This window comes from Epinephelus moara, chromosome 24 (genome assembly GCF_006386435.1).
Source record: "Epinephelus moara isolate mb chromosome 24, YSFRI_EMoa_1.0, whole genome shotgun sequence".
Classification (NCBI taxonomy): Eukaryota; Metazoa; Chordata; class Actinopteri; order Perciformes; family Serranidae; genus Epinephelus; species Epinephelus moara.
In genome coordinates this window covers 33384188-33401164 of record NC_065529.1, presented here as the reverse complement: position 1 = coordinate 33401164, position 16977 = coordinate 33384188, and the positions used below count along the sequence as shown (strand labels likewise).

At 41.0% G+C, this 16977-nt stretch overlaps 2 protein-coding genes across 3 annotated transcripts in view; one reads left to right on the top strand and one right to left on the bottom strand.

The window, feature by feature from the left end:
• Positions 1-1865: 1865 nt before the first annotated feature.
• Positions 1866-9172, top strand: tarbp2 (TAR (HIV) RNA binding protein 2). The gene is made up of 7 exons (XM_050037122.1): positions 1866-2092; positions 3847-4161; positions 4374-4443; positions 4607-4724; positions 5238-5365; positions 5639-5834; positions 7185-9172. Exons 1-7 carry the CDS (start codon positions 2040-2042, stop codon positions 7340-7342), a joined length of 1038 nt encoding a protein of 345 aa, XP_049893079.1. The 5' UTR covers positions 1866-2039; the 3' UTR covers positions 7343-9172.
• A 1071-nt stretch (positions 9173-10243) lies between these two features.
• The window catches only part of tespa1 (thymocyte expressed, positive selection associated 1), an 18635-nt gene continuing 11901 nt past the window's right edge, over positions 10244-16977 (bottom strand). Inside the window, exons 7-13 of one of the 2 annotated variants that reach the window (XM_050037117.1) lie at positions 15902-15941; positions 15363-15410; positions 15048-15143; positions 13404-13612; positions 13001-13277; positions 10967-11036; positions 10244-10382 (exon numbers count right to left, since the gene is read on the bottom strand). In XM_050037117.1, coding sequence (XP_049893074.1) covers positions 10302-10382; positions 10967-11036; positions 13001-13277; positions 13404-13612; positions 15048-15143; positions 15363-15410; positions 15902-15941 — 821 coding nt within the window. In that variant the 3' untranslated portion in view covers positions 10244-10301. Of the gene's footprint in view, positions 10383-10966; positions 11037-12117; positions 13278-13403; positions 13613-15047; positions 15144-15362; positions 15411-15901; positions 15942-16977 lie in introns of both variants that reach the window. The other variant, XM_050037116.1, reaches the window with a different exon arrangement.

Here is a 16977-nt window from a genome sequence, read left to right as displayed (position 1 = left end):
CTAAAACTGCAGAATGTCACCCCAAAACTTTCTCTGCTCTACGGCAACTCAAGAGGGACAGACAATGTAAAACAGTCTGTTACATATGGGTTTTCTTTATTTGACCCTCCCCAAAGATTTGAAAATGCAAACATTTTTTCTTGAGCCTGAGTCACTGGTGGAAAAGGTATGACTCTTCCTCCACCATAAATTATTATTATTATTTTTTTTTTTAAATATACCCTTTGATGTTTAAAAGTTAAAAATTAAAAGTTGAAAAAAAAAACCTGGGTTTGTCACTTGTTGTGTGTGCTGGTTAGTGTAATTTTTAATGTTAGTTACACATGAGATGTTCAAGGATCGTTGGAAATTTTTTAAAAATCCCGAAATTTTCTGTTTTTACAGTTGACTTATAGCTGACTATGATAAATGGTGTAAAACATGCTATTGCAGCTTCCAAATAAATTCAAAAATAGCCGCCCACAGATGCCATAAGGGGAGATATGATGAACTCACTGTCTTTGGTTTAGTTTTACTCACTGTTTAATGAGTCAGGGTGCGTCAGTTGGTGTAAGGGTTGACTGATTTGCAGGATGTATGGAAAGCTACAAGATGACATTAGGAACTGATTGTCTTGACTATCGCATTTTAAAAAAAGGAAAACAAAATCCCCAAACAGGTATTCCCCAAATAAACAGTTCTTTACAAAAACAGAGTTCAACTCAACGGGGTATAAAACTATTTCATCAAACAATAAAAAACTAAAATTAACCAAACACACAGCGGTTAAAGACTTTAACTCCGTGGCATCTTCCACGCTCCACACTCACTTCAGCACACCTGCCTTTAGCCCTTTTTAAATAAGAATTGTGCAAATCTGCAGGAAAGCCCAATCAGTCTTTTTTCAGCATTGGCAGTAAAAAACAAAATCGGGGAGTGCGCAATTCCTTGTCTCCCCAGTTGCTCATCTTTACAGTGTCTTTCAGGTTTGCATTTCCCTCTTGCTACTAGCTGCTCATTCCTGCTATCAGCTGTTTTCTGTTAGTCCACCACCAGTGGGTCGCACGTGCAGCGTCATCAACAGCTCCTCCCACAATAGTCATCAACAGCCCCCTGGTGGAAGGGCGCCTCATTCTTTTTAAACCAAAAAGGTGCCGCCAATATGTTTACCCCTACACGGCGGAAAATTGGTCACCTCGGATCAACTCGCCAATCCCGTTCTGTGTGTCTAAAAGCTTGCCTTCAAAACGGCCCAACATTCACCGAAAATCTGTCTGTGTAAAAGGGGCTTTTGATTAAAGGTTCCCGAAATGCCAGGTCAGGTGGTGCATTGGACTGACTCAAAATACAATAGGAAACTAGGACTTGCTTCAAATGACTCCAACACATGCCTTCCAAACGTGCCCATGGGTTCGAAAGGCATGTTTTACACTATAAATCTACTGTAAACTAAATACAAAATACAACCATTTAAATTTGTATGCCCCTTCTTTAAGCCAAAATAAAAATCATAAGTCCCTCCCCAGTGCTTAAAATTATTTGACATGCCTTCCCCTTTCTTGCACCACTCCCTCCCCCCTCACAAGTAATGAACAGTCCCTTAGCTGCACCATAACTTCAACTTTATACACTATTATAAACGGTTTTAACTCTCGATGGCATATTTTTACTTTCTCTCTGCAAACTAATGTTTCCAATCTGTTAAGAGTAAGTGACTTTTCACCTGTCTCTGCTGTGATCAAAGTACCTGCAGCCTCTGACACACCGTCCCTGACAAACTTGCTACCACTCGGCGTTTTCCGGTGTTCAAACCGAACAAATCCGAAGCGTCCACGGACCAATGAGAATTCGAGTTTCGCGGGACTCCGTGTTACGTCATATCTGTGCTGCAAACAGGACCCCGCTGCATTCTGCCGGAGCGGAGGGGGCTTCGTCTGCTCTTCACATGCCGTTGCCTCATCATCCGTCTGAGAAAATACCGGCTAATGAAAGCAAGTGTCTGTTGTGGTGGGGGGATTAACCATCCGATACCGATCGGCTCTGTCTGCGTGAAATAGGGAATGAACGACGAGACAGCATCGGACAGCTGGAAGAGAAACTCCGGGTGCTCCAGGTGTGAAGCTGCACAGAAGCTAAAGCTAGCTTAGCATAGGGGCTAGCAGGGGGCCTAACTGATAAACAGACCCTTTTTATTGATGGTTTTTCTGAGTGTCTGCCACAGCAAAGCCTCTGGTTTCATCTCTGGCTAACACACCGACATTTTGTTGATATAAACTTAACTCAGCTAGCTTCAAAGATTGAAAGAGATCCACCTGCCAACCTCAGTTAACGTTACTGTCATTGTCATTTAACTTATATTTAGACATGCATGACCCATTTTGGTCATTTATTAAATTACAGTTGATCACTGTGTACTTACTGATTTGCTAGTGGCATCAAGAGACCATGCTGTTTAGTGTTCATAGCCCAAGTTACATCCACAAGAACAAACTTAATTGATATGACACTCTGCAACACTGTACATAGTGTACATAACATAGTCCCCTATAGAGAAGAAGCCCAGACTTAAAGCAGTAGGCTGTTGTGGTTATAGTTTTTATCAGGCTTACATAGTTAAAACTAAAGCAGAGAACTGCTCGTGTTATTTAGCCTACCCTCACTGATGAACACCTGTCAGTATTATGCTTTATAATTCAGCAGCACCACAATCTGCAGCCTCCAAAATAACCGCACAGTTGAATCAACACCTCAGCTAACACTGAACTAGGGTTGCAGTGGTATGGGATTTTCACAGTATAATAACCGTCTCTGAAAATATCAAGGTATTACAGAATTTCTATTATAAATCAGAATGACCCTTAAAGGAAGGAAAATGGAAGGGTGATTCTTGGTTGAACAAACGTTTTATTACTATAACTGGAACTTGAAACTATTTTGTCAATGGAAGTATGTGTAAAAAGTCTCCCCATTGAAAATAACTAAAATTAAGGGGCAATTCCAGTTGCATTTTTTTTTTCCAAAATTGTAGATAAGCTGTGTACATGGTATGTCCACCGTCAAATTTTAAATCACGGTATACCTTAAAACTGGTATATGCAACCCTAAACTGAACATTATAACCTTCTTGGAAGTAGTATTTACTGCAGGAATGTTGACTGCATGAGATTCAGTTACAGTAATTACCTGCACTTCCACCAAGCAGTACGGTACACTACAGTTCAATTTGGTAAGCTTATGTGCCACCTTGCACATCTGCCTGTACATACATTTCCATGGCCATTTTTCCCATAGGATTGTTTTTCCATATTTTCTTATGTATTTAAGCATTTTTTTATGTGAAATAATCATGCTTGCAAAATTATATATAGTGTGACTTCATCTAAAACCAACTCTAGTGATATATAGTGATACAGAGGTTTTTGATTTTATTTGATTAAGTTTTAGATTTGAGCTGTTTAGATTTCCATTGCCACAATGCAAAAGAGGTAAAGGGACTTTTAGTTTACTTTCACAGTGAGTTTTAAAGATTTGAGTAAGCTGGACATTGTTTCTGGATGGACACTGCAACATTAATGCCTTTTGAAAAGAAACCATGTTATATTGGGGTGGTGGCTTTGATGTCTCAAAACCTTTTGTAATTCAAGTGAAGGACTCAGTAATTACACTAGCCTCAGTTTAGTCAGTGCAGTGATGTCTGTTTAATAGAAAGACTGTGAAAAGGGTTATCGTATGGATAAGAACACATTTCTGGCTATTCTATGAAATGTTTCATGAATGGTCTCAATGACACTATTTTCTAGAGACCTTTGTATATTAATCAGCAGTTGTTCAACAGCCCCTCTCATGTTGGGTCTTTCTTTCATTTAGTATTGAGCAAATGCTGGCTGTGAATCCCGGAAAGACGCCCATCAGTCTGCTGCAGGAGTATGGAACGCGGATAGGCAAGACCCCAGTGTATGACCTGCTGAAGGCCGAGGGACAGGCCCACCAGCCCAACTTCACGTTCCGCGTCTCCGTCGGAGAGATCAGCTGCACCGGCCAAGGGCCCAGCAAGAAGGCAGCCAAGCACAAAGCAGCCGAGGCTGCTCTGAAGATGCTCAAGGGAGGTCTTGGAGGTCCCGCCGGAGTTGGTGTTGGAGCAGACGGATTTATTGGGGTTGACGTGTCTACTGATGGAGATAGGTCAGTTTCTTATTTGGTTTTTCTATATATTTTTTTTTTTTTACACTGGCTCTGAAGCTTAAATGATACACAGACAGACACGTGATGCCAGCATCCAATAAAACATCTCAGTTTGCTCTGTGCATCTAAGCACTGATCAGATGTGAGATAGAGGTTGTGTTTCTGGTTTCATTACTTCCTCTTCTGCTTGTTTTATCTCATCTTCTGTGCAGCTCCCAGTCAGAGATGAAGACCTCAGGCAGTTCTCAGCAGTCTGAATGTAATCCTGTAGGAGCTCTGCAGGTGAATAAACAAACTCCTGTTGCGTAAGGGTTTATTTTGCTCTTTGACTGTTTCATCAGTCCCTCCCAGTTTTTTGTTACAAGCAATATCTGCATAGTTTGTAGTTGCATGCCTTTTGTTTTTAGAAGTATGTGTACAAGTATTCTGTGTATGTCTTTGCCAGGAATTGGTGGTGCAGAAAGGATGGCGATTGCCAGAGTACACAGTCACCCAGGAGTCTGGCCCAGCACATCGAAAAGAGTTCACCATGACCTGCAGAGTTGAGAGATTTGTGGAAATCGGTAAAAAGCATAGTTTCATTTTTGGAGATTCTTTTGATTATATTTACAGGTTTTCATAGGGCTCATAGGGCTGATGCATAGAGAGAGACAACCATACATGCTTGGGCAATTTAGAGTCACCAACTGAGTCACCTGCATGTCTTTGGACTGTGGGAGGAAGCTGTTGAACTCCAGCCAGCGGGTTCAAACCAGGGACGCTGACAGAAAACTCAAAACTCAGAAAATCATATGTGCTGCCTTTTACAGGGTTGCCAAGTAATTTCTGACCTTCATTGACCCATACCAATAACATGGCATTGACAGGTCTCTGTCACAGTTTAGAGCTGCTACTGGAAATAAAAGTAGCATTGGATACAGATTAGGCTAAGTTGGAGTGGTTATCAAGTAAAGCTTGCGGTTGCTGCCTATCAAAGTCTTACTGAATGAATATCAGTAAGTTGGTCTCATCATCAATCAGTGGTCATTACTTATGCAGCATTACTAAGTATTACATAATCTCGTGTTCCTTTCTAGGAAGTGGAACCTCCAAGAAGCTAGCCAAGAGAAACGCCGCAGCTAAGATGTTATCACGTATACACGATGTCCCAGTCGACCTGAGGACCAGCAATGACGCCGACGCAGAAGAGGACACGTTCAACATGGTGAGAAACAAACAGAAATACACTTTTGGTGTGCACCAGTTGACAAAGGTCATGACAGTCCTGCTTGTTGAATTATTTGGCACAATACAGGAAAGGATGTGCAACAGTGCAACACATGCAAATGTTGTATTTGCATTGCATAGCGCTGAATAGAATATAATGCAGAATACCATGAGCAATGCACCCCATCACCCCTTTTCTTACTAATAAACCTTGCAGGCAGATAACATTGTGTATTAACTGCTATGAAATTAACCTCCCTTGCTCACACAGCACATGGGGAGCAGAGCTGAGACGGGCAAAAGTAAAGGCTTCAGCTGCACGTGGGACTCTCTGCGTAACTCGGCTGGAGAGAAGATCCTCCAGCTCCGCAGCCACCCTCTGGGCATGCCCACTGACTCCAACTTCTGCTCTTTGCTGAGTGACCTGTCTGTGGAGCAGCGCTTTGACGTCAGCTACCTGGATCTAGGTGAATAAATTACAGTTGCATTCACTTCTGCAGAGCACCACAGTGTGATTACAGTGGAAACTCAAGTAGGGTTTACCATTGAAACATTAAGAGGAAATGTGGAGTCAGTGGTCATCACTGGCTACGTGTCTGCATTCATGAAGAGCTGCATTTTAGTTAAGAGCATGTAAATGTAATTAATAAGTTGAGTTTACTTAGTGCATATGATAAATTCATTAAGGTGCATTATTTTTGTCTGGTGTGGAAGCCTCTGCACAAACTTCCACAGCATAATGGAGTCATAATGATGGCAGCATACAGAATACAAATGTCATGCTGTGTGGTTAGTATTACTGTCATCAGATAAAGAGGAAGTAGCTCACAGCTTCATGTTGTCACAGTTCAGTGCTGGTGAACAATTGTGAATGTGGACAGCACTTCACAGAAGGACCAACATTTAAAAGATGACAGGTTTTTGTCGGTTTAGAGCTGAATTTACTCTTTGAATTATTTATAATTGTTTGCTATTTGTGCTTTATTTTGTTGAGGAGCCACAGCACTCAGTGACTCTGAGACTGACAGATTTGTGTTTGTAGAATTTATCTATTAAATTCTAATGATATCAAGTAATAATAATGCTAAACATTTGAGGGTTACAGAGTCAGAGAGTTGTTTTTTGTCTCTGTTTTATAGGATTAAAGTTCAGTAGGTAACCTTTATAGATATAACTTTTTGTCAGATTTTCTGAAACTGACACTATAGCCTCCTGAAAGTAGACATGAGACAGGTAATCTTTAACAAAATTAGGCCCCTCTTGCTCTTCCTAGTCCTCCCGATGGCATGTGCAAGAATCCACCGCACCTTATTGAAAACAACCATTAACAGCCGAGGAGTCTCAAACGCCGTGTCAGTCACTGCATGTGCACACAGTGCAGCGCAGTCAAGCTCAGTATCTTCAGTGTGCAGCTTCAGGAGGAGCTTTGCAAACACAATAGCTGAGAAACAACAACCAGCAATGACAGAAACAGCCCATTCGTTCTTTGCCAACAACAGCGTACACAGCAAAGACAAGCAAACAGAGGAGGATCAACAATGAAAAGCAACGTAAAAAGAGAGTTAAACCAAGCATGCATCGGTTTTGAGTCCCTCCAGGCCCCTGTAGCTCTCTCCATCTTGGAAAAGCTGCTTCAGTGTTCAATCACGTTTGATATTGCGTTAGAGAGTTGTTCTTTAACTTCCAGGGATGTTTCTAAAGCAGCAGTGATGGTGACAATCTCTGTTTTATAGTCAAAATGTTGCTGAACTCTGCTGTTGAAGCAAACAAACAAAATCACCGTTAAGACTTAACATTCTTGTTCTTTCTCGTTTCAGAGGAGCGCAGTCTGAGCGGCCTGTGCCAGTGTCTAGTGGAGCTGTCCACGCAGCCAATCACAGTGTGCCATGGCTTTGCTCCGAGCATAGACGCCGCTCGAGCCAATGCGGCCCACAATGCACTGCAGTACCTCAAAATCATGGCTGGAGGGAAGTGATGTCATCTTCCTCTTCACGGACTCGAACTCGCCACCACATAATGCCAGGATGAATTTCCTCTTCGGACGACGGAGGCACTTTTGTGATGAGTTCAAATAACGCAGATTACCTCAAATATTGGAAATAGAGACTTTTTTTTTAAAATCCCCAAATGAACCCTGGAGCTTTGTTGTTTTTTTTTGTTTGTTTTTTGGTCACGTCCTTTTTGTTGCCAATGAACATTTAGTTGCCCAAAAACTGTGTGCCCCTCTCATGGCACATTTTGCATATTTGTCACAATTTTTTTTAAAAATGCATTTCCAGTTTTTGTTTGCTCGGCATTCCGCAGTGCTGTATTTACCCGAGAATCCAAAGTTTAAAAAGACTTTATCTGAAATCATAAATGGTGCTCGTGCAGTGAGTTCCCAAATAACTGCAGACAAATTATGCTGCAACAAAATGTCGCAAGGGGGTTGTAGAAATTGGACTATGGAATCAGCAATTTTTGGTGCTTTGTTGAACCCCCCGTTCACATGGATGACCAGAAGAAAAATTTCAAGCCATGTGCCGAAACGTGGAGAGAAAAGGACTCTGCTAAAAAGATATCGGATGATAATTATTGTAAAGACTGCCCTGTTTTCAGATTAACTTGTTTGAGGAAATGTGGTTTTTGTTGTTTATTCATTTCAATCCTAAAAACACAAATTGTTTGTCTCTTTAACGCTGTGAATGTTGGGCCTTAAAGATTTTAATTTGGTCATTTTTTCCTCTTGTTTAAATACCCAGGTCAAGATTACGATCAGTTGAAACTCACCTTGTGAAATTTGTTTAACATTATGAACTCAAATAGGGTTTAAGTTTTGAAAATTTAGCTTTTCCAATCATGTTTCTATTTGGCGTTCCCAAAGTAGAAACTGTCAGATGATTGAAAATGACTGACTGATGAATTGTCTTTATAATGTGGGCAGATTTGCCCCTTTATTGAAGACCTGACAAGGCTCATGTTGATGGCTTTCGGAACAGTAAGAGAGAAATTAACTCATACTGTGTGTCTTTTTGATTGTGAGAACAAGAAAAATACTACACACTACATGTACAACATTATAATTAAATTTAAAATTGACTCATTGGTCCCATTTACCCCTGAATGGGCAAAAAACGCAGTCATTCCAGGGGGATTAAATCCATTTCAGTGTAAGACAAAAATGAGTTAATGATTAGGATGAAAGAGGGAAACACTACTGTGACTCTTCTGATAAAGCATTGTTCCTGTTCATTTTGACTTCCATAATCATAGACCAGACAAACAACGCTACCACATCTTGTTACGTAGAGTTTCAATGTTTCTTGTGCTCTTTATTCCCAGTATTGTTTCATATATATTTTAAACCCCTGTCACTTTTTGTTAATGTGACTGATTTCTGTAATGATATCTGATCATTTTCTCTAACCTCTTGCTGTGTCTTGGTGTAAGGATTCATTCCCACCCACCTCAGTGTATTTTCATATATACTGCCTTGCACTTAGCTGGAGTAAGTATTGAGAATAGTCAACAGTTTGCACTTCTTTAAAAGATAATGTCCTTTGCACATTGCAGGCTGACCAAGTTTCCGGTGTGTTTAATGTTAACCTCATTCTGTGAAAAGGCAGATCTGTATCTTGTTGTGTGAATTTGAATAAGGAACTTAAAAACCCCACTGATGTCGATGCTGACATCCATACGTTTAAGACTTTTCGTTTTGTCAGTAGAAGACGTTGCCCCCGTTGTAGAGAAACGATGTGAAATTGACTTTGTTTCCAATAAAACATTTTTGTATATTTTTCTGCCAAGTGTTGTTGTAGTCACTTGAATGCTGAAATTATGGTCCACACAGTATTTCATCAAGAACTTGAACTTAAACAGTTTTAATGTTTCATCACTTATTTACAATATTCTGTGTTCAGTAGGAGCACTGGGGATTGCAATATCTGAAACTCTGGAAAAAAGCTTCTTAAGTCTCTGAAAGTTTCACATGTGACCAAGTCTCTTACAGTACTATGACACTTTAAAGGGACAGTTCACCCCAACATCGAAACTACATATTTTTCCTTTTATTTGTGGCACTGTTTATCGGCCTAGATTGTTTTGGTGTGAGTTGCTGAGTGTTGGAGATATCGGCCATAGAGATGTCCGCCTTCTCTCCAATATAATGGAACTAGATGGCACTTGGCTTGCGGTGCTCAAAGCGCCGAAAACTCAACAACAGGGCTGTGTTTTCAGAAATCATGACCCAGTTATCAAGGTAATCCACAGACCTTGTTGTGAGCAGTTTCTTGTAGGAACTACTTTATTTCTACTGAGCTACACTCTCCAGCCGTATCACCACGAAAATGGAAGTGTGCCTCTACTCAAGGACGAGAGGCTCGTGCTCATGATAGCACGAGATGTAAACATTAATGGTGTTAGCTAGCTCAGTTGTGCTAGGTGAGCTAACAGTAGATGCATGCTTCCTTCTGCACAGTAAAAGGGTAGGTGGGTGTAGTTTGGTCGAAAGAAAATAGTTCCTACATGAAACTTGTAGTTTGGTCGAAAGAAAATAGTTCCTACATGAAACTGCTCACAACAAGGTCTGTGGATTATCAGTAACTGGGTCATGACAACAAGGTCTGTGGATTATCAGTAACTGGGTCATGATCTTTGGAAAGAGACACTGCTGTTGAGTTTTTCACCACAAGATATCTAGTCATGAGGCGGCAGACATCTCTACAGCTGATATCTCTGGCACTCAGCAACTCACACCAAAACAATCTAGACTGATACATAGCACTACAGGTAAGAGGAAAAATGTGTTTTTGATTTTAGGTTGAACTGTCCCTTTAATCTTTAAGGCCTGTTCGACTGGAGGCCTCCTTGCTTGGAGGCTCAAATCTTCAGTGTAGGAAAAAGTTCACAGTCGAGAACAAATTTCAATGTTGTTTACATTTTCTGTCATCTGCTCGTCATGTTTGACGCGGGGCTGACTTCTTCTTCTGCGTAGCCGCTGCTGTCTGACTGCACGCTGTCGCCCCGAGCCATCTCACCTGCACAACGACACAAACAGTCAGGCAACAACTCCATGAACTGTAGACCACTGCACAAATACAGCTGCAGTCTGACCTGAATACACACACAGTAGGTTCCTGGTGTCAAATACACCAGCACAGTGACGTGTACATACGTGATCACACGTACATCCTTCTCTAAATAAATTTGTCTAAACAATTCAGTTCCCCACAGGTGATGTCTGACCTGCTTACGTGACCTACAGTGCACCAAGAGTAAAACATTCAAGTTTGGCAAGACATTGTCCACAAACAAACTTGGTTGTGCATTTCCATAAACATATTTGTGTAAACTGTTCCAGAGTAACCTGGAATTACCCCCCTTTTTTTTTTCTTTTTTCTTTTAACACATTTATAACCTTCTGAACTGTGTGAATGCTGTTTTTATTTTAAATAGAGTCAGCATCTGCCAATTAGTGTATTAGAAACAGCTATTTCGTAATTATGACGTCATGTTCCTGTAAAATGTGACTGCCAAGTGTACCAAACAGCAGTTGTAACCACTGCCAATGACCTGTGTTCATGCAAACAATGTCACCCACACAATTAAAATATAAATATACCTTTGTATTGACGTTTTCTGGACAATGGGGAGGTTGTTGTTCCAAAATCTTCCTCTCCTGCACTATGGACCTGTGGAGACAACAGGTATGAAGTATATATTATAAACTGTACGCCTGTTTTGACACACTTATAATTAGGAAACAATATAATGAAAATGATACACCATAAGAGCTGAACAATGTAGTGTTTGCACAGTGTACACATTTTCTGATAGAATATCAGTGATTCAGTGATATCACTTGTTCGTTTTTCATTTCTAATCTTAAAGACAAACAGTCCAGTCCATGTGAAATATAACATGCTACCCTTTAGCCAGATCTAATTACGTTTTGTTTGGTTTATGGAAGTATGCTTTGCTTGCATGGCAAATTAACCAATCAAAATCATTCTGAGAGTGGACTGCTGAAAATAAATAAAAAAAACAAACAGGCAATCTTTACTTTTAACAGTTTCTTCCTTCTTCTTGATAAGATTTTAAGAAAAAATCTGGGGTTTAATGAAAATGCTCTGAAGCAATAACATTCACTGTGGTCAATGCTTGGCCACTGTTAACACAACACGAGGCAACTGAATTTATTTAACCAAACTATGTGACAACACACCAAAGAGCCACGTACAATGGACTAAAACCGCACATCGACTGTGGAAAGAGTGAATTTTGGATGCAACTACGATGATAGTTTAAACTGGACAATACTCATTTGAAACCTCCTGTTTTATTTAGCTTAATTTTTATAATGTAAGGGGCCTCTTTTTTTAGAGTTTATAATTAGTATTATAGTATTATCATGGGGGCTGCTATGGCTCAGGAGGTAGAGTACATCATCCACTAATCAATCCCTTGGGCAAGATACTGAACCTCAAATGGTGAGTGTGTGTGGATGTTTAACTGATAAGAAGGTGGCACCTTGTATGACACCATACCTTGTACGATAGTGAATGGGTTGTTTTAAAGTGCTTTGAATCATCAAAAGACTAGAGAGCTAGTATACTACTAGTATAGATGCTATACCAGGGGTATTTAATGTTTTTTTTTTAGGCCAAGGGCCCCTTAACTGAAAAAGGGACGGAGCAGGGACTCTCTACCTCATATGTTGTATAAAACAGAGGTGCACTTGAGATAATTCTCGAAAAACTGTTGCTGCCGTACCTCCTCCAGCTCAAAGGAGTTAACCTGTTGCAGGTTGTTGGAGTCGTGCCCCAGGCCCCGATGTATCAGTGGATTCAGGTATCGTCTTTTCCCCTCGATGAATGACTCCTCACACGTCTGGACAGGTGTGACAACTGAAGTAAGACCTGAACCTGGTGTGTTGGAGTGACAGGAAGAGACGTCCTTCCCATCCCAGCCGGTCACAGTGATGCAGCACTGGGTGTAGCTACCACTGGGGGCCAGGACAGGAAGTGGTCTAGATGCATCCAGCTGCCTGCCATCAGGCTCAGAGATAGGGGTTTGTGTTTCAGGTTCATGAGATCCAGGGTGTGATCTATCTATGCTCTCTGTTTCTGGGGAGATACGGGGTAAATCTTTTGCTTTTGGACAATGTGTGTGTTGACAGCAGAAGGGCGCCTGGTGTACACTCTCGACTATCTGCGGGGAGATTACATCATACGTAACCTTGGCAGCTGGTTTCAGATCAGCATTCTTTGCGTCACAGTGAGTTGATAGACACTGACGATCTGTTTCTATCACAGTTTCTCCTGACAATGATGATGCTAGAGATGTTCTTATACTCTCAGTCCTGCCTTCAAGGTCTGCTGGTTTGACAGCTTTTTCATCTGCATCAACATTTTCAGTCTGTTTGCTGCCCTGCATCTCCTGACAGATCTTATCTCCGCTTCGAAGAATGTCTGTGTCCGCTACAGCCTGCTGTGTTTGCTCCCCTCTCCCACTGTTACACAATTTATCACCATCCATTATTAGCCTGTCATCCACGGCTGAATTACTCATATTATATTCCCCCATTTCCAGTTTCTTGGTTGCCCCAGTCTTGACTTTGTCCAGGACTACATCCACAACATCAGGAAGGCTGGACCTTTTGCTGGGTGAGGGCTGCGGAGAGGTGGAGTCTGAGCCGCGAGGAGAGCCTGTGTAGAGACACATCTTGGAGACGGTGTCCTTCAGTCTCTCCACCGGAGAGCGTGGCTCGCTGCGAACGCTGCCCCTGAACCGTTCGAACCTCTCCACGGGAGACGAGGAGAAGGTGAACTCTGGTGTGGCCAGTTTCTGTAGAGGAGTGCGGGACACGTGAGAGTAGAGGGAGTAGAAAGCGTTGGCCATTGCTGTGAGAACTTGCACTTGTCTGAAACGACCTGCGGAGAAAATAAAATGTGAATTAAAACATGAAATATGGATCTCACCTCCTACATCCCAGATTGATTTCCTTTTATCACACATCGAACAATATTATACAGCAGTTAATAACTCCATAGTCTTACTAGCAAGAGAGAGGCTGGGGTCTTCCTCTCGTATCCGGCGTATCTGCGAGTCCAGGAAGAGGCGGAAGTTGATGCCCTGAGTCATAGAGGGGAAGGTGAAGAAGCGAGGAGGGATGCGGACAGTGACCTGCGGCTCATCGCAGCCGAAACCCAGCTCGTAAAGCGTCTCCTCTGCATCCTCTGAACACATCTGCAGGACCTCCGATATACTGATGTACATGTGACAAAAAAGATAAAGTTTTTTGGGTTTTTTTCATATTAAGGGAATACCATACCAACAAAATGACCATTTGTATATCAGTCATGCCCTGTTACCTTGAATTTGTGAAGAAAATTTGATTGGGGACCATGATTAGCAACAGCTGAACTATATCAAAGCATCCGTTAACAAATCCTCACGCAACTGGAGCAGTGTAATCCAAGTCTCATTTATCCAGTCGTATGTTCAGTACATCACAAACAACTACACATTGCTTTTAAAAACTGAACTGACAGTGACAACTATGATGCTCTCTTCTAAGCTGGACTCAAATACTAAGCTTTTGTCTTAGCAAAAATGCATGTGTTTGGGAAGTTCTGAGCATACGACTGGACAGATAAGGCTTGGATTACACTGAACAAGTTGTATGAGAGTTTGCAATAGATGTTCTGATATAGTTTTGCTTTTGTTAAATGTGATCCTTAATCAATCGATAAATCAGTATGTTAGCTGTTTTCCATGGAGGCATGTGAAAAAAACAAAGTTTTCTTCACGAATTGAACGTGAAACATTGTGACTTAATGATATAAGAATAGTAATTTTGTTTTTTTGTAAAGCTCTTTGAGGCAAATTTGTGAATTTGGGGTTTTATAAATGAAGCTCAATCAGGAATTATCTTATTTTATCAGCGGACTATGGGTGTTCACTCTTCTAGTTACCCAGTCAAACTTCGCCATGATCTCTATCAGCTAATCAGGATGCCACTGCAAAATTTTAAATCTGCTCTCTCCTCTGCTGCTGTCAGCTGTCATTTTAGGCAGAATCTTCGTGCCCCTCCTCCACCCCGTTCACCTCCAGCCATCGTATCCAGAGTCCAGGACGAGCTCAACAAAGGCTCTTTCCTCTAGTCATCCTGATCATCAGCACTTCTCCATCTTCTCCATATCTTTTTCTCATCTCATCATCACCACCTCTACCACCACCAGCGTCTAGGCCCTGTGGGGGTTTCCTGTTAAACTATGGATTCATCACCCTCCTTAAAAATATACCATCTCGATGGGGTCTAATCGCCAAAGACTTCTCACATTTTCTTATGTGCACATGTTGATAAATGTTCCTTTAACTATAAAAAATGAGTCTCTCCTGATTGAAGTACAATTCAAGCATGATGTGTAATGCTTATTTAGAGAGTTGCAGAGTGCTTTACAAAAGAATGAAACCAAAAAATACAAATGAAACAATAAATGAAGAAGAAATAGGATGAAATGCTATTAAATAGAGCAAAAACAAAATATATTATTCAGGTAAAACAGGCCAGAAAAGGAGAAATGAAAGGGAGAAATCTTCGAGAGGAAAGCTGATTTGAAAACCTACAGCTTGTTAAGCAGCTCATTCAAGAGTAAAAAGCCTTGTTACCTTCAGCCATACAGAATAAATCATTATACCTTGATGTAGTTTTACAGGTGGAGGAGGAGAGGCAGCTGGAGGCCATGCTGTGGCCCAAGCTCAGTGACGGCAGATATAGTCCCTGACGAGGCGTACTGTGGACAAGATGTGTAAAAAGGTATGATGCAGATGACATGGAACATTTAGAAATATCTTAAGCATTCACCTCATAATATCGCAAAACCTTTAGTTTAGTTAGTATACTTCATTTAAGAAAAGTAAAAAGACAAACTTTTCTTTTTATGTACCACTTTTTTCTTTTATTTTTCTGATCTGTTCATTTTGAGCTAAAGAAGAAGTTGTCATCCACTGACCTGGTGAGTGTGCTAAGACCTTCATTGGAGAAAGGATGCTGTACGAAACTACATGGTCGACACAGAGTGAGGGAAAGAAGAAAAATATCAACAGCCCATTCTGTAGTGTTGATTTAGTACATACAGAAAGTCAAATGTCTTCAAACTGTCTTTCAAAACTAAAAAAAAGTGTCCAGCCAATCATGTGATAAATGAGTGCTCTCTCATCTACACATCTGAATCATTTCACAAGAAACAGCCGACATATGCAGGGGTGTAACAAGGACATAAAAATATCACCACAGAGAGCTAGAGTTGGTGTGTTGGGGGAGTTACATTGTGGACTGGAGGTGTGGCTCATATGCCTCTGACTAAACACAATAAAGACAGTTCATCTCTCTCCTAAATGATCTGTGTGTGGAAAGTAGGAAACTGATATAAATATACAGTCAGTATAATGATTAAAACATGAGCTTATATTAACTAACATTCCCTAATTCAGTATCACCGCATTCCTTGTTTTTCATCACTGTGACTCTAAGAGGTCAGTTCCTACTCACCCAGCTGGAGTTGTAATCTCTCCGCCACCGAACAAAGAAGCTGAAATAAAAAAAGGAATAATTTGAGAATGAAAGAGGAAAATGTTAATATGCATCTGAATGTGACTTTCACAGTTTATCTGCCAACCTGTGCCCACACAGATATGTCTCTGGGCATATGTGTTTATATTTAGACTAACAGCACTTCCAGTCATACACTCATATCACTTTGTGCCTCATCATGTGGACAGACGCTGACATACAGCTGCTGAAGTAATGAACAACTTGTACTGTACCAGGAGGCCACTTATAGGGACAGTTCACCCCCAAATCAAAAATACAACTTCCTCTTAAAAGCCGAGTTCAGTTCAGACCCAGTTATTCAAGATCATCCACAGACCTTGTTGTGAGCAGTTTCATGTAGGAACTATTTTCTTTCTACCAAACTACACCCACAAGCTGTATCACCACACAGAAGGAAGTGTGCATCTACTGCAAGCTCACCTAGCACCACTAAGCTAGCTAACATCACAGCTCATATGAGGAAGATGCCATGAATGTGTACATCTCGCACTGTCACGAGCAAGAGCCTCGTATAGTTTGGGGGTGTAGTTCAGTAGAAAGAAAATAGTTCCTACATGAAACTGCTCACAACAAGGTCTGTGGATTATCTTGAGTAACTGGGTCATGATTTATGCAAAGAGACATTGCTGTTGAGTTTTTCAAATGTATTTTTTGGGGCTTTGAGCACCACAAGCTGAGTGCCATCTAGTGCCATTATATTTAAGAGAAGGCAGACATCTCTACAGCCAATATCCCCTCACTTGGCAACTCGTGCCCAAACAGTCTGGAGGTGAGAGGAAGAATATGTATTTTTGATTTGGGGTGAACTGTCCCTTTAAGGATGACTTCATAAGTCATGTTCAGTACAAAGGGAATCATGTTACAGTTATTATTTTGTGCAAAAAACATATCTTCACTTAAAGGCTCTAAGCAGTGAAATTAAAGGCATCATGTAATTCTTTAACCTGCTGTTACACCCAGAGATATTAGTCTTGCCACCTAAATTATAAACAGTCTGATGTTTTGACCTAAAA

Bases quoted from the DNA above. Each gene is read 5' to 3' on its own strand.
- tarbp2 (XM_050037122.1), top strand. From the start codon at position 2,040: ATGAACGACGAGACAGCATCGGACAGCTGGAAGAGAAACTCCGGGTGC. The intron at 2,093-3,846 runs GTGTGAAGCTGC...TCTTTCATTTAG, and splicing joins AGAAACTCCGGGTGCTCCAG to TATTGAGCAAATGCTGGCTG. The intron at 4,725-5,237 runs GTAAAAAGCATA...GTTCCTTTCTAG, and splicing joins TGAGAGATTTGTGGAAATCG to GAAGTGGAACCTCCAAGAAG.